Here is a 26,316-nt window from a genome sequence, read left to right as displayed (position 1 = left end):
ATTACAATTATAGCATGGAAAATAACTAAATAAAAAAACTTGAAAAACACTAAATAAAAAGTAATGGCTTACAAAAATAATAAATCTTGAAGATAGAGTAACACAAATAAACCCTAACATTATCATAATCACTACCATTATCATAAAATAAATTTATACACAATATAAAAAAATTACATTCTGTAATGTTGTAGTGTATGGTAACGTTCGAAGCAGTCGCTAATGTGTAGTCCAGGCTTACGGGTGCAAGTGTCACATACCGCACAGTCTTTTTTCTTTCCATCATTTTGGCGTATAATATGTAGTTTCTCATTTCTCTTCTGTATCTACAAATGATGGTCTGCCAGAAATTTTGGACCCTTGCCGAAAGTTTTTTGTCATTTCGTCAACCATTGGTTTTTTGTTTTGTCGGCCCCGTTGTTAAATTTTGTATAATAAATGTTCATTGATACTAGACATTTCGAGTCCCCAGAAAAATAACTTTCGCTACTATTTCAAAGACTTCCTCAGGAAACAGTATGACGCTGAATAAGAGTCTACGCGATCGACACCTCCCATATATTTATTGTAATTGACCACTAAATATGACTTATTTACAACTTATAAGTTACCTCCACGTACCCTTCTGTTGATAGGCTGTGTGTTCCTGAAATATCCCACGAAGTAAGTGTGGTGACGACCAATTTATCTTTCCACGCCAATAACATCAAATTACCTGATCTGCATGCAAATGTGTTATCTTCCGCAAATGTTTTTTTGGTGGAATCAGGTATAAATTTGCAGTTGATTTGAATGGTGCCCGTCCAATGAACAATTAGTTTTAACAATCCTTCTGCAAGTGGCCAGCTCGTATAGTATGTATCGGTGTAAAAATGATATCCTCTACATCCTGGGTTATTGTCTAATAATTTTTGACACAGATGTAGCTATCCTTGTACTTACAGGTAAATCAGGTCTCACTAAATCTTCCGATGTCAAGCTTCCGTAATACGACAAAATCGAATAAACTTATTTACATTACATTACATAAATTATTATCCCCCATTTCGTAGGCTTGTTAAGATTGAAACTTAAAAAACTAATTTTATCCTTAAATCTACTATCTACTACTCTCTTCTGTGCTATTTTAAGTCTAGCGTAGTTATTTGTATGTTCCACTTTATTTATTATTAGCTCATCGGTGAAAAAGAGCTTGAAAAAATCTATGGCTTTTTGTACAAGTATCAGGAATTTGTGGTCCTACCATCATGGCATTTGACTTCCTGCCATGGACCAAAATTACCAGGTAGTGTTATATTCTCGTTTTCTTCACTGCTGCTGGAACTTGACGGTAAAGGTTTGGTTCTCTGTCGTTTAGTAACTATAATATCACTACCACTACTAGAGTCACTTTCGTCCCTAATATTATCACTATCCAATCTATCATTTTCAATTTCATCCTGTAAAAATTTCTTGGTTATTTGAATTTTTTTTTTTCGAATTAACACCGAAAAAATACGACGCCCTTCTAGGTTCTCTACAAGAATGTGTCTCTTACATCTCCTTATCTGCCATCCAAGGGTTCCGTGAATATTTCTTGTCAGTATATGTTGAAGAGTTGAAGTGGTGCTTGTAGCTTGTTGTACTCCACGTTTAATGTGCAATTTTTGAGTTACGTGCTCTTTGATTTGTATAGTGGTTGGTTGGTAGGTGGATAGGAACTCACAGCTTTTTTTAAAGAATGCATATACCAAATAAAGCCTCAGACATATCAAACTTCCTTCGTCTAGAAATTTAAGAAGGGATTTGGTCCGGAGTGGACGTCTTATTACTTTTTGCTTGTTGTATTTCTTCTTTGACTTCTGTTTTCAAGTTGTTCAATTTCGTTGTCGCAAGCAGTGTGTTACGTTTCCTCGTTTCACATCGTCGAAGACGTTAGTGATGTATCTCTCGCATTGCTGGACGTTTTTTGGATTTTGAATTTCGGAGATGTTATTGAAGTTTTTTTTATAAAGATTGAGGCCACCTCATTTTCCCGAGTTCATCTATTTCTTTAACGCAGTTTGGGAGCAAATTTTCTTTAGCCAGTTTAATTTTTCTTTTCATTTCTTCCTTTGTGCAATTCCGTTCAGTTCAATTAGGCGTCAGGCAACTAAGCGCCCGATTCGTTCAAAAATTATAGGTAAGACCAAATGAAAAGTCGAGAGAAAACGAGAACACTCAGAACGAAATTAATATTAATGATAATTAAAAAAATCTGCATATCCCCCTTGTGCAGGTCTCAAGTGGCAATACCGTGACGTTATGGTCGCCTTGGGAACGTCGAGGCGGGCATTCGAATGTGAAATGGCGCGGCAAAAACAAAATTAAATATCAGGGAGTCGCAATTTTATATATCAGTGGGTCTCCGGAAGACGGAGAGGACAAAACGGAATAAACGTCGACTTATCGCGGGGATTTTCGTTATTAAAAAAAATTAACGTCGGGCAACCGATTTAATTTTAATGACACAATAACATACCGTTCTGAAAAACTCACATATCAGGCTTACCAACACTTCTTTTTCTTCAGCAGTTTTCGCAATCTTATTTTTTTGACTCCTAGAACCACATCCAGAAAAAGACTTTTTCTACTCCCGTCTGTAAAATACCTAATTACGCACCGATCTAGTGTGCGGGAAGCATCACTTTACCACGTCAGTTTCGTTTCCTTCGTTTGTCAATTCTGACGGACATGTCAGTGAATGTATTCGTGTTGTTTTGCGAAAATGTATCCAAAAACTAACGGTCGTAGAAAAAGTATAGTGTGCAACACGTTCGATAAACTTTTTAAGACACTCATTTATTCAAAATTCAAATAAACTCTCAAGTCAAATACCGTTTACCGCATTTGTTGCATAATTTACTATTACGAACAGTCAACATTTTTATCATTATGGTCGCTTAAATGAGCAATTGTTGATAAAAACAAATTGATGAAAACCGCAAATGAGTTTAAAAAAATTATGTTACTTTTTTTTCATTGACATTATATAAATTACATTATTATATTATTATTTTATATTATTATATTATATATTGTTTTATATTAAATCATAAACAATAACAAATACAGAAGTTAGACAAAATAGGCACAATATTATCTTAATATAATTGAACTGAGGTGGCTTTTACTTGATAAAAATCCATTTAACCCAATTAAATTAGAACAAAATATGTTCGGATTTTCACAGTTATTTATTTAAAAAGTCTCGTCAAATCAACGCACTGTTTACAAACTTATGTATTTATTCAATGCTTCAAAAATATGCCAAGCTTATCATTTACAAGTTCGGCTTAAAAGGTTAAACTTAAATTTGTCATCAAAAAACGTTGGTCATAATTAAATTGCCACATAAAATAAATAAGCTGTGTTAAATTATATGCATTTTGAGAACGAACGAGGATAATTACATAAAACATTAGCTAATATTTCGTTATGCCGGCTGTATCTATAATTGTTAAACAAAACACATTTCCCTACAAATATAGGAATCATCATCATTTGGTAAGTTTTGATATTAAATATTCATTTAAATCCAATTTTTTGTCCTTTCTTGGCATTTTTGTTTTTATTTAATTTGCAGAAAACTTAAAATAATTTTTAAAAAACTGTTAGTTAATTACGGATATTAAAAAGTGTAAAATTAATGTTCCGTGTTTGTTTATGCCAAAACCTATGTAATAATTTTTTACGCGGAAATTTATAAAATATAAAAAAATCGTATTTTTCCAAAAGTAAAAATAACCTGACTTCGCGACTAAAGGACAAGAAAAAAGTCTTCTAGATTTTACTTAGCGGGTCAAAGATTAATCCTTTGTCTACACAATCAAAAAATACAAGTACGCAATGCCGGTCGGAATTTATTACCAATGTCCCAATGAATTAATAGGTTGTGTCACTTTAATTTTCATTTGGTCAGTATTCACCAATAGTTTTGCTTTTGCTTTACTTGAGCAATGTACTGGTCAATATGTTGATCAAAAAAACCTGTTCGTTATATAGGGGGTATATAATGAAAAACCGAGCGAATGACATTAGTGGACCAAACGGGATGTGCATAATAAGCATAGAAAGAGATGCATACGCATGCTCCTAGGAACCTGGTATTTAAGGTAATAGTATGAGCACTGGACAGTTATTTAAAAATGCCTATTCTTCAAGGTGTGAAATTTGGCTACCGCATCTACAGGTACGGACCCGATGCTAACAACTACAGCGGTAAAAATGTTCCAGACAACTAGTAGTAAAAACTGTGCTTGTTGACACTCGCCTTTTCAGATGCTTAACAAATGGCTCGTTTAAAAAATCACGTTGGAATTACAGACAGATACTTATAGAGAGAGACTGACATACCCAACTACATTGATTTATTGATTGATTGATTGATTTTGTTTTGAATAGTCTGATTTAGTCAACCCGTTTTTTTTTTTTTTTTTGAGAAAATTACAGTTGTGAAATGTTCGTGTATTTGCGATAAACCATTTTTGACGCGTTTAGATTGGTTCCAAGTCAACCATTTTACTTAAATAGAATTCAGTAAGTTGTTTAGAATAAATTAGTCAAAACCAAATCATTCATATTTCAAAATTTGAGAAAAAACTGATATTTTAGGCTATTACAAAATTCATGTTCCAGCAATATTAAACACACTTGCAAAATTTCGAAACAATCCTTTTTAAGAAGATTAAAGATCGGTAATAACAAGAGGCATATTAATAAAACGGGCTTCAGAGTGAAGAATATCTATTTGAAATGTTGATGTATACATTTTTCTATAAAATTCTTTTACAGCACCAGTAGAACAAAAAGATTCACATTGCAAAAATCTTTAATCAAATGTGACTGCTTTAATTAATTTTTTATTTTGCCATTTTTACCAGAACTAGATCTAGATCAATTGGTTTGTTTAATGCTTATTGAAAAAGGAAAGTTTGTAACCGAACCCTTTGTCTAAATTAGAAAACACGGAAATTCATGGTAAGGGATAGTCGAATATTAACATTTTCCGACTAGTCAATCTATGTAAAACACTGAAATGTCTTGCATGGCACCTTTATCTCAACTACCACGCCCATCATTAAGTGACCATAATGCATTCCATATACGGTATCTTGAAAATGTAAACAAAATATCACTTTAGGCTCCAACCAATTTACGTCAGCAGCGTTTTTGAGTATAATGTCGTTAAGGAAGAACAAAGGAAACCGGAAGATACGCGAAAGCGTGATAAATAAAAATGAATATTGAAGGCGAGTTGTGTACGATGGGAAATGCAATGGATATGGATAAAACGTAGCGAATGCTTTATTTAAATGTTGGCTTCTATTTGGAAATCGTTCAGAAAACAACATAGCATTCGTAAGATTTATTGCTGTGTTTTAAATAACTGTCTATTTAATGAATTACAAATCGCGTTTCTGAGAGGTCCAAGGCATTTGATCTGATCGCAAAATAACGTAAAGTGTGCCTTCGTTAATAATAAGATCTTGTCGACTCTTCTATGGGCAAAATTGAATTCTCAAAAACCATAATGTAGACGCCCGAGTTACTCCAAAAACAAAGTCAACAAAACTTCAATCCTAGAAGTTTAGCTTAGGATATTAAAGCAGTCCCCCATTTGTTGATATTTATATTTCGCCGAATGGTACTTAAGTGTTTAATAACGCCCAGAAAAAATAAACGTACTCCAATTTTTGTAGTTGAAAATTCTTCTTATGTATTACGTATGACATTTGTATTTTATAACCTAGATCTTTTTTTGACAATACGTTTCCCCACATGACCTGCGGCATTTGAAGCAAAAGTATCTGTCTCTTTCTTCTTAATTATCATCATCAACTGAAAATCTAAAATCAATAATCTCATCTGTTGATTATGGTTTTTTTAAATGTTTTTCTTTAGGATAGAAGAGAATATAATAGAGACATATTATTCTCCTTTTAATCTAAAATTTTCCTTTTCAATCACTTGGTCTATCATGTTTGTTCTTTCTTGCTCTACAATAAACAACAATCACACCCAAAGACAATCTTGAATCAATTTACAAACTTTCTGGATTCCTCCTCCGTCCGCTGTTGATGAATTGCTTGCTGAAGTTTGAGTTAAAGTCTGAAGAAGCCAACAGGATGATTGGCAAAACGATTCATCAACCACCGATGCAAGATGAATCCAGAAAATGTATGTAGAAATCCATAGAAGTTTCCTGTAGAATCATAATTTTAACGTAAAGTACTTAGGTTCTTACATTCAAAACATCACTGACCACATATCAAAAGTTCTTAAGAAATATAACGTCAAAACCAGATTTACCACTGGTCCAAAAATCTTTCAACATCTTCGATCCGTCAAAGACAAAATTCTATTTGAGATACCAGGAGTTTTGCAGCATTCCATGCATATGCGGCAAAGAATATATTGGAGAGACTGACAAAAAATATCAACTAGGCTGAAAGAACACGAAAGACCCTTACGACTAAGACAAATAAACTCATCAGCTGTTGCCGAACACACTCATGAAACCCAACATAAAATTTTATTCGATAAAACTAAAATTCGTGCATGTAACCAATTCTTCTACCAACGAAAAATCGGAGAGTCTATAGAAATCTATAAGTAACAATACACCGAAACAAAAAATTGATATGATGTAGATTTGTATAAGCTAAAGGAATGAAAGAGTCAGGCCTGAAACCTGTTCCTTGGTAAGTTGTACAATTCCCGATGCTCACCATACGTTGTATTATAGTAAAATCGAAGCAGAGAAACGATTATTAGTATATAATAACCATCGTTGTTGATCTCGATATAGCTATAATAACGGGAACAACCAATTTATCAAATAACTTTACGACACTTTTATTGTAATACTAAACAACCCGAAAATCCCGATACTTATACCTCGTTTTCATCGATTTCGCGCTGTCAACAAATTTTCCCGGCAAACCATCATTTTCCTGATCGCTCGTAAACTTTTAGCACCGTACACCAGGGTTGGAGTTTGCTTTTCTTCGGGACCGGGAAACTTCTCACCCTTTCGACGTTATTATTTATTGGTTCGGGAGCGCCATAACTGCAGCTGCAGTAAAAGCAACAAGATACAACGGCATCCCGTTCAGAAAACAGTTTAGAATTGCTAAATAAAACCCGAATAAAAGTTAAACACAAATGTAACATTCAAATTAGAATATTTTGGTGAACGTTTTATTTCCTCCTGGATAAAGAACACACGCGAAACGGATATCTTATTTTTATATTGAGTTGGAATATTCCCAACGTGTTGTGGAAAATAGCTCAAGAATTCAAATTTGCAAAAATTGTGACTACATAATATCTTTTCAAAAATGTCTACTTCATGTATATGTATATCCTCCGTTGGTTAGAAAATTAGAAAATTGTCTTTTAAAAAAACAGCTGATTATTAAAGTTATGCTGGAAAAAAATTATTCTTAAAACCTAATACACGCAAAACATGGGACATTTAGAACATGTTTCTTTGAACTTTTCTTCTTAATATTGTCTAAGCATATTATTTATGTATATAGCAGGTTATGAAAGTAATACACTATAAATAAGTAATATAAAGGGTTTGGCTAATGAAAATGAAGTTTCCATGAGTCCATTATACTATACTTCCAGAATCTCAGATGTTTCCCACCATATAAAGCGTTGATTAGGGTTATCGATGTAAGCAATTTCTAGATTTTGCCCTAATTCACTTCCTCTTCTTCTTCCTTTGCTTTTTCCGTTTGGGGTGTTAGCGATCATCCGTTCATATTCGGTTCTTGTTAGCAGCACAACTAAACAGCTCTGTGGGGGCAACAATATATTGTCTACGTAGATTTGCCAGCCAGGAAATTCTCCTTCCAACTGGACGTCTCATCCATTCCACTCTACATTGCACGATGATCTGTAAGATGAACAGTTATCCCTCATAATACGGCGAGAGTACTCTTATTTTATTATTTTAATTATCAACATAAGTTTTGACTGTTAAGTACTTCTTTGTTAACAATGTGATCCGTGAAAATTCTTCGATGATTCCTAATTTACTACGACCAAGTTAAACTGTGAACATTTCCGTTTTAAATCACTGCGAAGGCAATGTATCGGGAAAAGATAGAATACTCATCACTTAAAGCACAAATTTCTTGGCAGTTCATTCCGTAAGTAGCCAAGTAAACAGTTTACAGAGAAATTAAAAGAGTTGATTAGCTTATCTTTGAACATATTGTTTCGTTCAGCACATCAACACCATGTAGAAATCCTATCATAAATTCGAATCCAAATCATTGGGCTTTAAATACATCCTGAGATCCAAACCCAGTTTTACTTGATTCTTTAATTTTTTCTCCCTAGATAACTATTTACAAAAGGTTTGACTGAAATGTGTTTTGAAAAGCATACTGGAATGGCATCCTTTAACGAATAGGTTTTGCTTTGGTTTTTATGTTCACTCTCCTATTAATTCTGAAAGTTGCCTATTACAAAGAAATAATAATTCATATAAAAAAATTGAGTGTTCATATTTGCTCGTTTTATATTAACACATGTTTTCAGAGTATCTATTATAACAATATTTTTGGCTTTTGTTCTTTATATTAATATAATTATTAACGTGATTTTAAGTATGACTGTTTCCATCGTTCACTGTAATTCGATAACGACACTCAAAATTCCTGTCATATTGTTTTTTTTTAATTTTTTGGAATTTTCGAAAACATCCATATAATTTCAAATTTTATTTAGGTATTTTCTTCAGAAAATAAAATTAAATTGGAAATTTAATTTAAAATATTATGGTTTTAGTTAATTCTAAACAATTTTTTGAATAATATTATTTTATAAAAAATGTCATGCATTTTTTATGTGGTGAGCTGCACATCGCGCTAAACTCTAGTTCTAAAAGGATTTCATGAAGGATTAGTCATATGCTTTTTCTATTAAAAAATCAGTCTATTTAAATTAAAATTTACTGCCTTGTTTTTACTTCATTTTAGCAACGAATTCATGTAATTCATGTAATTCTTCATCACATGAATTTAGTGAAGTGTCTTGTAAATTCGTATCATCCTTTTAAATGAACTACCAATAAAAGTGATACTTAACAACTCAACCCCTAGGCATTTTGGTGATAACAAGAGAGTTTTCCAGGGAAGTATTTTATGTCCACTTCTGTTTGCGATGTTTACAGCCAGGATTGCAGCATAATAGTTTTGTGATTATCTTTGTATTATCTTTATGCGGATGACACTTAACTGTACATTTGAGAAACGCTTTATCGAAGCAAGCAACATAATTCTGATAACGATATATGGAAATGACAATAAAATTGGTAACATGAAAAAAGCAAGTTAAAAATATGTATAATGGTATTTCTCTCTGTAATAGTTGCAAAAGTTTAGAACTTACTCTAGATTCTTGGCTAACATTTAGAGAGCGCCTTACAAGCAAATTAAGTATTGAATTACACAATCTTGTATTTGTTCTGTCTGTAACAAATGGTCTCAGAACATTCAGAAATATAACAGAGCAAGGCAAGTTTGATGAGATACAACCGGTAAATTTGATAGTGTCTTCCGATGTTTAAAGTGTGATCATGTGGCCCAAAATTGATTGCTTTAAAAGAGTGCGTTCATCAAACGGCTTACCGGTTCTTCTAGGAAATAAATCAAAAGAAGTGGCATATTCTATTATTTGGAATGAAGCCGTCTGTGGCACTTTTTACAAATTCTTTACAAATGTGCAGGACAAAATAGAAGCTGGGTCTTGGTTAGATTCCTAATTTATATAATAAATTCAAATGAAATCAGTGCTGGATATACTGAGTCTATTAATTCGAACCTGGCGATACATTTATGAATGCCGATCACTATTACCATCAAATAGAGGCCAGATATATTATTTTACTGATTTTGCTGATCATCATATAAAATAAACAAGCTTAAACCTAAATGACATGTTTCAGATAATAATATATAAATAAAAATAAATAAAAAATAGAAATAAAAAATTTAATGCCATTCCGATTTGCAATTTAATTATTTCCGGTGTTCTAGTATTTAAAAATTGGATTTTTTTGCACAAAAAATGTATAAATAAAATGGCCAAACCAAAACCAAATCCGGGTTCTTCACATGTAATTTCTGAGGATAAAAAGAAAGACATTTTCACCAAACTTATTCCACAAATGCCAGAATCCAGGAGGGTATACTGAGAAAATTTACTTGTTTTGTAGAATTAACGGTCAATTTTTTATTTGTTTTGAATATATAATACATTTCAAAAATAAAATTCTTTGAAATTAAAAACTGCTTGCGTTGTTAATATTTATAACCTTAGTCAGAAGAATAAATGTTTTGTATTAATTTAAATTAACGACTTTAGAGTTACAAACAACATGGTATCATATTTATTTATTAACAATTATAAAACTAGAAGTAACATAACTTACTTAAAATAAGACACCGCTTAGTAAATTAGTCTCAAATCACCCTAATATACTAGCTAAGTACACGGTAAATAACACATACTGGGTTATTGCTTAGTAGGATGGGGATTCATTAACTACGTGTACTAATCAAAAACCACTTATCCAATATGCCAACGGAAAATATATGACATAGTGACATTTTTGGTATGGTATAGTATATTATGCAGCAAGTGCGGGAAACTTCATTTGACGGGAGTAGGAACAAGTATATTTCAAACCATTTCTTTAAATCCAGGAAAAAAATCATATTTACTGAACCGCGTAACATCTCATATATCTCATATAAAATCAATCCACGGAAGTCTTCTCAAAGGCGTCTCCTTACTCTGCCGCAGCGTCATTTGAAAAAGTCCTTCTAAGACCAAATTTTATATATAAAAAAAAGAAAGTATCTGATGTCAGCAGAAAAACGTTTTCTACTGTTACAATGGGTTCAAGGTTTGTTAGAGAGGTAGCACCTTTGCTTCGGGATGACTGGGCACTGGTCCTCATGACAACCAGGGCTGGGTGACGCGTCCGTGCCTAAAAGCACACATAGCCTCTCCTCAGCCAGGACCGTACTGCGTGGTGCAGAGCCACATCCTACTCGAGGTGATCCTGTTAACGCAGAACAGTACGGATCTAGACTGGGAGGTCAATAAATATCCCTGGTGGAGGGCAGCAGCGACCACCAGTACCAGGATGGGGCGCAAAGAAAATGATTCTGGACCGGCTCATTGCTGGATCACTACAAGTATGACTGCAGCAGTTTTAATAGTTGTGGTACTGCGATACAGAAAAGAAACGGAACTCTTACTGTATTATACTTTCCAAAAAATCTCAATGGCTGAAGAAAACACAAAAACGGCCCTCAGTCCGGGGCACCCCTTAAGTGGGGAGAGGGTGCGAAGAATACCCCCGTCTTCCACTAGTGAGAAATATGCAGATAGAGACAGCGAAAAATTCAAAATCTACGGTAAAATCGTCCGCATTGCCACATGGAATACACGCAGCTTATTTATGGCAGGAAAACTTACAAACGTTGAATGCGAGATGAACAGATTGAACATAGATATCATGGGAATGAGTGAAGTCAGATGGCCTAACTCTGGAAAACAAAAAACTAAAAGAGGGACCATGTACTATTCAGGAGGCACTGATCCGGACCATAGATATGGAACGGCAATACTTGTCTCAGAGAGAATAGCAAAGTCAGTGACAGAGTTCATTCCCCTAAGTGATAGGGTCATGATGCTAAAACTACAAACAACCCACAGAAATTTAAACATAATCCAGATCTACGCTCCAACACAGGACAAATCAGACCAAGAAATGGAAGAATTCTACTCCCAAGTTGATGAAGCCATGCGACTGACAAGGAAGGGTGAAATAAGTATGGTTATTGGTGACTTCAATGCCAAGGTAGGCCGTGGTTCTGATGGAGATAGTGTAGGGAATTACGGTCTTGGAACGCGCAATGAAAGAGGCGACAGACTGATACAGTTCTGTGTAGAAAACAATCTAATCATAACTAACACCTTTTTTAAGCTTCACCCCAGAAGACTATATACCTGGAGATCACCTGCAGACAGAGAGGGGACGATTATCAGAAACCAGATTGATTTTATTCTCATAGGACAGGAATTCAAAAAATACATAAAAGCAGTGAAAACATACCCTGGCGCAGACATTAATAGTGACCACAATCCTGTGGTGATAGACTTCAAACTCAAACGATTTATGAATACCAAAAGGGAAAAGATCACAAAACAAATAGACTTTGCACAACTGAATAACACCAAAAAGAAACAAGAAATAAGTTTGAAAATAGAAAGTGAAATAGAAGCAGCAGTCAGTTTGGCACCAGAAAGGGAAATAGAGACGATATGGAACATATTTAAAAACAAAATAACCAACATAGAGGAACAGGACATCGGCTACATAAAGAACGACAGGAAGAAAGAGTGGATGACACAGGAAATTATGGACCTAATGAATGAGAGAAGGAAACTTAAAACAAAGCCGACAGAATACAAACAACTAAATAGAACTATTAGAAAGAAATGCAGAGAGGCAAAGGAACAATGGTTGATAACAAAATGCCAAGAAATAGAGGAGCTACAATCAAAACATGACAGCTTTAATCTGCATAAAAGAATAAAAGAGATGACAGGCAAACACAGGCGACACCATGCATCAATACTTAGGGACAAACACAATGAAATAATTACGGGATTAGATGCTAAACTGAAAAGATGGCATGAGTACATCGAACAGCTATACAACGACGAAAGAACACACACCCCACCCTCATATAACAGCGAACTAAACGAAAAAGGTCCAGTAATATCCAAATATGAGGTCATGCACGCCATCAGATCACAAAAAAATAGAAAAGCTACTGGGCCAGACAAAATTCATGCAGAAACACTTAAACTAATAGCAGATAATGAAGGCAAAAGCTTGGATTTGATAACATCACTGTTTAACAAGATCTATAGTTCGGGCAAGATACCAGCCGATTGGCTAAAGTCAACTTTTATAACGCTGCCCAAAAAAGTCAATGCCTCTAATTGTGACGATTATAGAATGATTAGCCTCATGTCCCATGTGCTCAAAATATTTTTTAGAATTGTCCACACAAGAATATACAGGAAATGCGAAATGCAAATAGGCGAAACTCAGTTTGGATTCCGAAACGGACTAGGTACACGCGAAGCACTCTTCTCTCTGAAAGTGTTAACACAAAGATGCAGGGACATGAATGTAAGCGTATATGCATGTTTTATCGACTACCGCAAAGCATTCGATTGCGTCAACCATCAAAAGATGATCGAAATACTAACAGCAACCGGTATCGATGAGCAGGACTTACGTATTATTTCAGAACTTTACTGGAGGCAAACAGCAGTGGTCAACATCGAGCAAAACATATCAGATGAGATACTGATCAAGAGGGGAGTTCGCCAGGGTTGTGTGCTGTCCCCACTATTGTTTAACCTCTACTCGGAGGCTATATTCAGAGAGGCAATGGATGGAATTAACGGAGGAATAAAGATCAATGGCATCAGCATAACCAATATCAGGTACGCGGACGACACTGTTGTCATGGCAAGCAGTCCGTCCGAGCTACAAATCATGATAGATCGCATAGTCCATTATAGCCACTTTTTCGGATTGAAATTAAATGTCGCCAAAACCAAAACACTAGCGTTCTCAAAAACGGTTACTCATGTACATCTAAATGTTAATGGGAAGCCAGTTGAACAAGTCGACTCAATCAAATACCTGGGAGCCAATATCAATAGTCAATGTAATCCGAAGAAGGAAATATTGTCGAGAATCGAGCAGGCGAGAAGAACATTTATGAGCATGAGGGTATTCTTCATAAGATCTGACATAAGTCTTGAGCTCAGATTGAGAATGGTGAAATGCTTCATCTTCTCTGTTTTGCTTTATGGATGCGAGAGCTGGACACTCGATGCTCAAACAGAGAAGAGACTAGAAGCGTTCGAGATGTACATATATAGAAGAATACTGCGGATCTCATGGGTACAGAAAATCACCAATAATGAGGTTTTGAATCGCATGCACGGGTCTCGCGAATTATTAAATATAATAAAACAAAGAAAAATGCAGTATCTTGGCCATGTTATGAGGGGCGAAAAATATGAATTTCTGAGGCTGATAATAGAGGGCAAAGTCCAAGGTAAAAGATCGATAGGAAGACGTCAAAACTCGTGGCTCAAGGACCTCAGGAGGTGGTTTAATCGCTCATCAATAGAAATATTCCGGGCTGCAGTTTCCCGAGCCACAATAGCCATTTGGATCGCCGACCTTCGAAAGGAGAGGGCGTAGTAAGAAGAAGAAGAAGAAGACTGTTACAATAGCACCTGGTATGATACCAGCACAGATATACTTAAAATACCCCACTCATCGGTACTGAGAAAGATATGTGTACCAAATTTTTCAATAAAATACCATAGCTTGTGAATAACTATTTACAACACAACATAAACCACTTAAAAAGTACTCCACTAAAGAACTCTAGAACGTATCGGAAACTTTCACGGATACACAACATTTCTATATCTTTCGAATTCGTTGAGCTTTTTACAAAAAAAAAAAAGAACCAGGCGCAAGAGAAGTTTCAGGTATTCGACCGCATATACGTTACAATAAAGGTATGCGGCGAACGTCTACGGCACTGAACTCGGGGAAAATGATTTATCTCCTTTATTTCTAAGTTATAAGTTACACGTCACGTTTGCACGCGGTTAGAATTCGAAGAGTTATGCTGCCTACTCCTCTTTGTGTCGGTATCCTTTTCGCTGCGTGCTATACACGACTTTTTTCTCAGCTTATATGGATCCGTGGAAAATTGAAATTCTTTTCGATATTCGTTTCATTCCCGACATCAACGAGATTTTTTAACGGCTCCATCTCTGCGAACGCGTCCAAACCCAATTCGACTTGTTGTTTGTGACGGTAACAGAAACTTGCATAAGCACAAAAATACTCGGCATACCAATAAAATACATTTCGGGGATCCTTAAACGGAAACTTAACGGTTTCGTTATTAATTATACTTATATTTGAATTATGTTGATGAAATGAGATATTTTGGACTTCAATTTGTCTCTCATATCACTTTCAACTAGTCGGACGCTTGATTTGCGAGGCATTGTTTACAGCTCAGTTGACGTTAAACCAAACAAACAATAATGAAAGAAATTAATATCAAAAAAGCAACGAGATTCGATTCAATCTCTGCAAGAACTCTCAGAAAAATGTTTAAAACATTTACATTCAACGCCATACTGGGCATAAATCACTTTTCTAGCACATGGAAAGTAGCCCAAATCATCAGGCTGGTTAATCAAATATACTCTTTCCTCGATATTTAAAAAGTTGTGGCAAACTAGCCTGCAAGTTAAATTAAAGAAGCGTCTATCCCGTCTATATTCCTCCAATGAAGTCTGATTGGACCAATATTATATCTCTTGAGCATAGCAACAAGAACTACTTTCATAGCAACATGATGGCACTGCGATTCTCGCATTACACCCAGCATCAGCTTGAAGAAAGCTTCAAAGTAAATAAAATCCAATACGCATGTGATATTCGCACTACGCAAGGAAACATGTCCCCCTGGGAAGATTAACAATTGTCATCTCCCACAAGCGAGAGAGAAAACATACATTTACTAGACTCAAGCAGCTGGGACTTAAACTAAGCGAAATGTATTGACTCATTGGCCGAAAATTATACTTGGATGATTAGGTATTCTGCTATACAAGACCATTCCCAAGTCTGTGGGATACTAATAGTGACTTCAATACTAACATCCTGCAGAGGATAGAAAAACCAGCTATTGCCTGCCATCACCAACGCGCCTTATTCCGTCACAAATGAATTGATCCCCTGGAATCCATTAAAAAAATCGTACATTGTAAATTATAAAGCGATTTGAAAACCTCTCTGCAAAAAGTAAAAACTATACTGGAATTAGATCGACGTTAACTTCTAATGTATAATAATTTTAGCCGATCCAAAAATTGTCTAGTATCTGCATTCATTAAGTTTAGCCGGTTTGGTCCCATAATCTGGAATAATAATAATAATAATAATAATAGTAATAATAAAATAATTAAAAAATGTTTTTTGAAGCATTTCATTAGAATTGCGAAAGCGAAGCGAAGCGAATTATAACACAAATAGGTAACAAATAAATCAATCTTAAAAACCACACATGCCATGTTGGATTTGAGAAAGGTTATCCCTACGCTGTAGTTTAAAAGAACCTAGTCTAAGACTATTGATACCACGCTTTTACCACAATTCTGTTTTGTTATAGGAAAGGGACGCTTATATCCGGCCTATAGCCTAAGTGGTTCTGAAGGTGAGGAATCTCCCAGGAGATACGGGGGTCCGCATACTTATCAGCACCCGCTCTATCAACAACCGGCGGGACTCAGTGACACCCCTTCGTCCGAAAACGCATCAGACGCTACCCTTACTGATTCCGAACTGGCCCTAGCAAGAGATTCAACCCTTCTGGTTCACAACGGTGAGTCATATCGCATTAACTCAGAAATTCTTACTACAAGTTAAAACTTAAGGGCCGACTCTAATGGAGAAATTGACAGTAAGGTTGATATAATGTTATTTCGAAAAGTCAAAGTTATTATAATGAATTCTACTTAATGTGTTCTTTTTCTAGTTTGTACTATTTTTATTTTCATACCAAATTTGACCTAAAATCCTTAATGCCAAAGGACTTTAGTTGACCTAGACCGTAAGAGAAGTTGCTCAAACTTTGGTTTAATTTATTTTTTGCAAATTTTAATAGCTTTCAAATTAAAGAAAAAACGTTATTAAGAAAAATTTTATTGCCACCCTGTAATTTCGCTATTTTTGAGTTTTTGCAAAAATACTGATTGTACTGGACCAGTCTAGCAGAAAACATCTTTTAGCACTTATATAATCTATAATTAACTAAAGCGGATATCGTACAGATTATATGAATTTTTGTTTAATTTTGTTGAATGAATAAAATGTGCGTAAAATACATTATATACAGCATTTCGCAAAGATATGTATTCATTTTATTTAATCTGTCGCCATTACAATATACAAGAGTTGTGTCCGAAAAGAAACTATATTTGTAAGTGTTAACTTTTCGTCACTTCAGTAACTCTGTTGATAAGCTTTGTCAGCAATACCCATTATTATTAATTAATTATAAATTAATAAAAATAAAACTACGATAATAATGTGTTTCAAAACTAACCGAAATTTTGTATAAAGCGGTTAGTCTGTCATGGTTAATTCCCTTAACAAAAGCTGAAAGTAGAAGTTAATTTGCAAGAAAAAGTCTTCATAAAATGAATTAATAAATGTTCATCAACTACTTTGCAATAAATAAGTAAAATTTTACAAAAAGTCATTTTATAATTATAACAATGGAACAAGAAATAATCTCAGAACCACAGTACATAATGCTTGTTCGCGATAAAATTACTTATTAAGAAATTAGGGGTTATAGGAGGGATATCTAATCAGAATCAAGAGAAAGGTCATAATCGGTGTAAATTAAAACATTCATTTTTAGTAGTTTAAAAGTAAACATCGAAAAATATTAATATAATAATTATATATATATATATATATATATATATATATATATATATATATATATATATATATATATATATATATATATATATATATATATACTAACACTTGGAATTTCTTATTATATCGACCGTACTAAACTTATTTGAATTCAAAGGATATCGGGTAGCGGTCCGTGGTTAAAATAGAAAGCTCCTTTTTTCTTTAACACTCAATATTTCGTGAATTTATTTGTTGACTTCTTCAGTAGTGAACTAAAATTTAATGAAAACAACAGGTCAAACTATATAACAGACAATTAAAACAATCGTGAGAAATACTTACAAAATTAGAGTCTACCACATAGTTCCTCAAAAACCATACTTTACAGTTAAGGTAAATGAACGAAGCGACATAATGAAACAAACGGATAAACACTTAGTATACAATTCTTAATAATGGTAGGCAAAAGTTGCGCTAACGGGGGTAGCGAAAAAAACAAAAAAAAAACAATCAAAAAATCAAAAAAAAAAAAACAATCTATCTAAATAATGACAAAAAAAAGGGGCATCAAAATAACCTACTCCGTGGATCAACAACGCAACACGAATACGCTACTCGGTGGCCGAACATTACATTATCTGTGGTTTAACTGAAAAATGTTACAGTATATATTGCTTATTTGTTGTGTATCAGACTTGTAATTAATTGAATCTTTGTTTTTGTTGCTATGGCACATTTCAAGAAACAATCGGGCTTTATAATTATTGACACATTGCAAAATTTTTGGATTGCTGTAGTCAAATTCATGTCCTGTTTTTATGTAATGCTCAACCACTGCACAAGTATTCTTATGAATACGGCAATCACTTTTGTGCTGTGTTAAACGTTGTTTTAACCACTGTGAGGTCTGTCCAATATAACAGCCTTGACAACCCAAACACGACAATCGATATATGACATTACAGTTATATAGTAGCGGAGTTGGATCTTTCACTCTAGAAAAAAGTTTAGAGAATTTTTCAGTATTATATTTAGCAATTTTTATTTCCTTGAATTCTTTGAAAATATTTATGATAGATTCTGTGAGGTTTTTAATATAAGGTATCTTTATGTAACACATCCGAGCGTCTGGTTCCTCTGTTGAACCGTCAAATGTGTTGGAGTTATAGATTAATCTCTTAAGTATATGTTTTGGATATCCGTTATTGACAAAAACGTTGAAAATTTTTTTCAGGTTATTTTGAACAAAACTGTCATGGCTCAAATGTGTAACTCTGTTTTTTATGCCTATAATTGTATTATATTTTTGGTTCTGTGGATGAGAGGAATAATAATTAATAAATCTACCTGAGGTAGTTTCTTTCTGGTACCAATCCAAAATAATTTCATTTTTGTTAGTTCTAATAACCTTGGTATCTAAGAAGGGGACATAGGAGTCTTTTTCATGTTCAATTGTGAATTGTAGGTTGGTGTTGAAAGAATTAAAAATACTCAAGGTTATATCTGTTTGGTCACATGGTACCACACAAAGAAGATCGTCAACATATTTATAAATAAAAGGTAATTTGAAAGGTAATTTGGGTATAATTTGATCTAGTAAATGGTCCAATACTAGGGTAGCAATTATTGGACTGATGGGAGAACCCATTGGGGTACCAAAAATTTGTTTGTAGAATTTTGAATTGAAACTAAAATAGGTGTTATCAAAAATAAATTTTATAAGTTTGAAAAAATTTGTCTTTGTAAGATTAGTGTGTTCTTTTATCTTTTTCCATTCATTATCCAAAATCTGATTTACCAATTCGAGAGGAATATTAGTAAAGAGCGATACGACATCCAATGAAATCAAAACATAATTGTCAGGGAGTACGTAACCGCTGATCATGTTGGCAAAGGTAAATGAATCTTTTACATTATAGTCACTTGTGTTTGTAAACGTAATTTTAAGGATATTAGCCATAAATCTCGATATGTTGTACGTAACAGAGTTAATCGAGCTTACTATTGGTCTCAGGGGGATATCTGTTTCATGGATCTTAGGCAAACAGTACAACTTTGGAAAGGATGAATTATAGATCGATAGTTGTTTACATTCACTGTCAGAAAGCTCTCTCTTTGTTTTTAATGATTTAATTATCCTATTGTAAGTTAATTGAATCGAAGTAGTAGGGTCGCGGTTAAGTCGTGTGTAGGTGGTCGAATCGTTTAATAATTCCATTGTTTTTTGAATATATGTGGTTTTGTCCATAGCAACAGTGCAACCACCCTTGTCCGCTTGCAGTATGTACAAGTCAGGATGTGCATTCAAAAAATGTTTAGGAACCAGACGCTCGGATGTGTTACAGAAAGATACCTTATATTAAAAACCTCACAGAATCTATCATAAATATTTTCAAAGAATTCAAGGAAATAAAAATTGCTAAATATAATACTGAAAAAGTCTCTAAACTTTTTTCTAGAGTGAAAGATCCAACTCCGCTACTATATAACTGTAATGTCATATATCGAATGTCGTGTTTGGGTTGTCAAGGCTGTTATATTGGACAGACCTCACAGTGGTTAAAACAACGTTTAACACAGCACAAAAGTGATTGCCGTATTCATAAGAATACTTGTGCAGTGGTTGAGCATTACAAAACAGGACATGAATTTGACTAGAGCAATCCAAAAATTTTGCGTGTCAATAATTATAAAGCCCGATTGTTTCTTGAAATGTGCCATATTAACAAAAACAAAGATTCAATTAATTACAAGTCTGATACACAACAAATAAGCAATATATACTGTAACATTTTTCAGTTAAACCACAGATAATGTAATGTTCGGCCACCGAGTAGCGTATTCGCGTTGCGTTGTTGATCCACGGAGTAGGTTATTTTGATGCCCCTTTTTTTGTCATTATTTAGATCGATTGTTTTTTTTTTGATTTTTTGATTGTTTTTTTTTTGTTTTTTTCGCTACCCCCGTTAGCGCAACTTTTGCCTACCATTATTAAGAATTGTATACTAAGTGTTTATCCGTTTGTTTCATTATGTCGCTTCGTTCATTTACCTTAACTGTAAAGTATGGTTTTTGAGGAACTATGTGGTAGACTCTAATTTTGTAAGTATTTCTCACGATTGTTTTAATTGTCTGTTATATAGTTTGACCTGTTGTTTTCATTAAATTTTAGTTCACTCCTGAAGAAGTCAACAAATAAATTGACGAAATATTGAGTGTTAAAGAAAAAAGGTTTGGCAATTTAAAGATATTTTGTCTCAATAATTATTTTCAATTATTTGCTAGTTACAGGTTTTATACAAATGCCGTGCAACGGTCATACATCTCTATATCTGTCTCTATCTTAAATTTATGAAATTTAGTAGACTTAAAATAATTAATGATCTAATTAATAAACTAAAATTTAACTTATGAAGGAGATAATCGATGATTGTAACGAATTGGTAAACTTAAATAACTCTAACAACTGTTTAAAAACAAAGAAAATAGGTACTGATTTTAATAAATGCTCAAACTGACTGCGGATAATAATTTTAGTCAGTCGTCAGTGAGTTGAATGTTGAGTTGAAAATAAGTATGAACCATACAAGATACATCTCACTCGTTTGAATAAATTCGTTAATGGATGATTGATTATCGCACATGGTTTGAAGATGATAGGGCACCTCCCCATTATACACAAAAGGTAAGAGAATACCTGATTTAAATATTTCCAAATCGGTTGATAGGACAAAAAGGGACTATTTATTTAAGAACTCCACTAGTTTTTTTTTTAAGTGTACAAAACCACAGGAGCTATAACAACCCTCTCTTCATTGTTATTTAAGTTTACCAATTGGTTAATTATTATTTTTAATTATAAATTATTATTAACTAATTATTAATTAATTAATATCCAACAAGTGTGGTAAACGGCATTTTAAAAAGTTTACCAAACGTTTTGCATACTATACTTTTTCTACGACTGTTAGTTTTTGCGTACATTTTTGCAAAACAACACGAATACATTGACTGACATGACGGTTAGAATTGAGAAACGTCAAATTTCAAACCGTGGGTAATGTAATGTAAAATGGCACTTTCCGCATTATAGATAGGTATCTAATTTTTTAGAAGGGAGTAGAAAAAACCACTAATTATTAAGTATTTTCTTTTTCTATCATTCCTGCAAAAACAGTTGAAATTGTGTATAGAAAGACTAATCAAAACTAACCAAAACTAATCATTTAACGATCAAAACTATTGTGTAGGGACCAGCTTCGCGGGACAGTACTGTCGTGTATTTTCATCGGTTTTCATAAAATTAGGAGTGGGATAATAGCTCTGTAGTGCCTCGAAAGCCATCGGAAAAATTTGTGACATTTGGTGATAAAATAAAAAAAAAGCTATAAAGCATTTAAGATAGTGATGATCCAGAAGCAATTGAGCTGTATAAAAATCTGCTGCATAAGCATATTTAGCAGAGAGTGAGCGCATATCTGAGGAGAAATGGCGAAAGTCTTCAAAGTAGATCCGGCGAAGAGCCGTCAGTTGGAATAAATTAAGGTAAATTTTTGCAAAACGGGATTTGATTGGTGACTATAAACTCAGTATAACTTCTAAATAATTCATAAACCTGGAACATCCATGCAAGTAGGAATGCTCTCGGTCCTCATACCCTTCGTAGTAGGATGTGAGCAGTGAAGACTGGTTTCTTACAGTCCATATACAGCATAATATCAAGCAACTAAAAGAAGATCTAAATTCAGATTTGTGTCCTGAATATTGCTTGAAAGATGATAGAAAGATGAAAGACTCTTTAGAAAACCTTTATACGGCGAAAGGTTGCTAGTTCCTAAATTAGCGTGATGGAAATTCATGCAATAGGTTGTCTGGCTATGCACACAATGAAGAGGGTTTATTGGTTTTCTAAAATGACGCGGTTTATCAGAAAGTATATGATTTCATGCCTTGATTGCGTTAGACTTTGCAAAATTTGGCACGAACAATACTGTACATTCCAGTACCAAGTATACTCAGCATGAATTGATGTTTGCAAGTGACGGTAGGATTTTGAATGACTGTGAACTTAGCGCTAGTTTCGATGAGTCTCGTGAGGACATTAAGAGGAAACCGGAGAAGGCTATCATGAATTTAAAAGCAGTGGCTAGTAGATGTGGTAATAATATCGACAGAATTTGGAACGACATAGGGAAATGCAGAGACTTTTGACTTTGTGTTTTTTTGCCGAAATGTAACGCATATTTCACTAACGATTACGAAACAAGGTGATCCAACATAATACGGTGCGATAGACAAGTGAAAATAAATTTCCTTGAAGAAGTAGTCGTGTATTTTTATGGGTTTCCATAAAACTATTTAAAATAAGAAAGTTTTTGAGCTTAGGGAAAAAATAGAAATGTGGCAACGACGCTTTGTGTAAAAAATCAACGAATATCCCGGCAGAAGAGATTGTCACGTCACTAAATTTCTAGCTTAAATTTTAAAGCTTATTTCGTGCAACTTTAAATTATTATTGTTAATAGGGCAACACCGCTTTCTTTTGCTCTCTTTCTATTCGCGAAATCCCCTCAAGTAAGAACTTTCCCATAAAAGTTCCCCCACAACTTACATAAAACCTCGAAGTTGGTAGGCAATACCCGAAAACTGCACATTTTAATCTCATTACCCGTACTCGTTGCATTATTAACCGCAACAATGTAGCCAAAATTAATATACAACAATAGGTACAGGTAAAATGATGAATCCATCCACAAAAAAATGAACGAAGACAATAGACTAGAAACCGTACGCTACGGTTACTCGCAATTTACTCGACAAAAGAACCAACCACTCCACGGGCTTGCGGCTGAGACCAATTATTCATGGTTTCTCGATTTCACGTCTTTTTCATATCCAGGCCCGACTTATCACTTTTTTTTTCGCCGCGCGGAACGTGTGCCACCGAATTCAGCGAGCCTCGCATTCACCGCTGTCTCGCGAACGGCTTTACAAAAACCGCCATTAAGAATATTTTTAATGGTTCCCTCGCATTCACCGCTGTCTCGCGAACGGCTTTACAAAAACCGCCATTAAGAATATTTTTAATGGTTCCAGCGGTTTCGCTTAACTGTCCGAGGAATAGGATTTTTTCGGTTTTATGAGTGCAAACCGAAGGTGTTGCTAAATTATATCCCATGTGACACCAGGAATTTGAGACAGTTACTGGTTTTATATTTATTTTATTATAGTTTCATGTAATTTGGATTTTGAAGATCTTGCGTGCTTAGTTTCAAATTCTACCCAAAATATACACGCAATATTCATTCCTATAATATATAATATATATTATATAATATATAATATATAATATATAATATATAATATAACTTAATAATATCTACTTTGATTTAACAAAACATCGAATTTTACTGTTAGTGGCGCAAAAAACGTTATGTTGGGAAATTCGAGTTACACCAGAATCGTTTATTTTTTGCTATCGCCAGCACAACTTATAGATAAATTCCTGGCCCCTCTAAAGATCCTAAATAAATTACAAATCACAGTCCTTGTTAAACGTTATTGTAACATAAATTTAAATACACTGAGTGTTTCATTTAAAATGAATGTACTGCTGCTGAAAAATGTCTGAACTTTTACACAACTCATGCCTCTTCAACTTAAGGGATTTCTTCAATCGTCATTGCTTCAATCTGCTTCAAAATAAATTATTCTGTTTACGTTTAATACACTATGGATATTCAATGTTGTGCACGTTTTATATTGCTGGTTAAAAATAAGTGCCGATTTTGACATATATTTGGGTGTGTTGACAACATCAAATAAATCTAATTTATTCTAATATTAAATGTTGCTTGCTAGATCGCAGAACTATTAAACACAACAGGTATCCAAATCGCATACTACAAACTCGCAATTTGAACTGTGAAAATCCCAACTATCCTATTGTCGTATTATTCAACTTTACACTATTCTGTTGATATTTCATAGCACAGAAGATCGGTTGCACCTTTACAATAAGCACATTTATTACCTATCAATTCCTTTATTTTCTTCACAACTTATACAATATCCTGGATTTTCATGTCAGCATCATCAAAAGGATCAAGTTTCATTTGGTTGGGTATTCGCCTAATTGAGAATTTAACGTTCATTTTATTTTTGATGCCACACAGTAGAAGCGATGTTTTTCAACATTATCCTGTAAGGTTGTAACATTTACTGACCAAAGAAACTTTGCTTAAACATCGTATCGGAAACCACTGGAATTTTGCACAGATTTAAATTATTCTTTCCTCGAGAATCGTTCGGAATACTATGGGGTTTCCTCTGAGTTGCACTTGCAACTCTAAGCTCCTACCTACAAGAACGATCTGAGAATTGGATGGAACACAAATTATAATCATTCAGGGTTCTTCTGACTATCAAAGTTGAAGCGGCTTTCGATTGGGGTTGTAACAAATCTAGAATTCTAGCACATTTCATGAGCAAGAAGCCATTGCTCATCCAGGGAATTAGACGACTTGCGATTCATACAACAAATATTTACGAATGTTGGCTTTCCAAAATAAAATTTTATTTGCAAAAATGTATTCCTTTAGATTAGATTAGATTACATTTTATTTCATGTCATCAACAATACAATTATTTTACATACGTCCGATACATAAATAACATAGTAACATAAATAATTGTAAACACCAAATACAAACATTTTAATCAATTTTAGATTGGAGGTGCCACCGTGTAATATTCCAAGTGAAAAACCATTTCCCCTTAAGCCATATTGAGAGAAATACAGTGCGCGCGTTGGTTAGCCCCACATAATATCTGCACTACCCGGTTCTGCAAAGATCTGATTAGTACTTTTGATTTAAAAAGATATAATGAGCGCTTTTAAGCTCATTAAAACAAAGAAATGATTTCAAACATCTGATTAAAATTATGCTGCTAGAGAGTTTGTGTTGCATAATATGTCTATATAAATGCTGAACATTCCACTCTATTTTCGTGCAAATTTCTCTTTGTTTAAGCTTTCTGTATAATTTTTCTAAATCCATAGTTCATAATCAATAATCTTAATAAAAAAGACAATATTCGATATACACCTGTTATATAACTAATATTAATTATGAAACCAAATATTGTACACTTAAAAAATATATTTATAAAAAAGTTAATAATAAATATAAAAAATTTAGTTATTCAAAATTTATTAAAATATCTTAGAATTATCAACAGTAATCATATAAAATATGCTTTATCAGAATCAAAAGGGTTGAATTGAAATAATTAATATCACAATTTTATTATTGATACAAGTACAGATAGCTCTAAAGCTCATTTACATATACTGACAGATAAAAGCAACAGTAAAATAATAATCATACAACAATATTTTAAGTTTATTCTAAAAACATATATGTATGTAACATTTCATTAAATTTCTTATTTACTAAGTTAGTTACGAAATAAAATATTCTTAATTTTTCAAAGAAACTTCCACAGGCTACTGTAATACTTTTTATAAAAATTTCTCCTGCGTTCGTTTTTGTTGAGTCGAACTAGCTAACGTTTCGCCAATCATCCTGTTAGCTTCTTCAGAGCTTGACTGAAACTGGCTCGCATTTTACTCTGTGCCTGCCTTTATATTGTTTGACCATCTGGGATGACTGATTCCCATATTGATAATAGGTAAAGACCTGAGT

General features: G+C 33.7%; 1 protein-coding gene across 6 annotated transcripts in view; it reads left to right on the top strand.

The window, feature by feature from the left end:
• The window catches only part of LOC132704399 (teneurin-m), a 582,182-nt gene that overhangs the window by 373,436 nt on the left and 182,430 nt on the right, over positions 1 to 26,316 (top strand). For all 6 annotated transcript variants that reach the window (XM_060674371.1, XM_060674368.1, XM_060674372.1 and 3 more), the window contains one exon: positions 16,347 to 16,559. Coding sequence is in view for 4 of the 6 variants with exons in the window: in XM_060674368.1 (XP_060530351.1) it covers positions 16,347 to 16,559 (213 nt within the window). In the remaining 2 variants the exon portion in view is untranslated. The remainder of the gene's footprint in view (positions 1 to 16,346; positions 16,560 to 26,316) is intronic.

This window comes from Cylas formicarius, unplaced genomic scaffold, assembly GCF_029955315.1.
Source record: "Cylas formicarius isolate icCylForm1 unplaced genomic scaffold, icCylForm1.1 PGA_scaffold_7__23_contigs__length_41026272, whole genome shotgun sequence".
NCBI classification, from domain to species: Eukaryota; Metazoa; Arthropoda; class Insecta; order Coleoptera; family Brentidae; genus Cylas; species Cylas formicarius.
The sequence above is the reverse complement of the archived record's forward strand: the minus strand, read 5'-3'. Positions and strand labels throughout refer to the sequence as shown.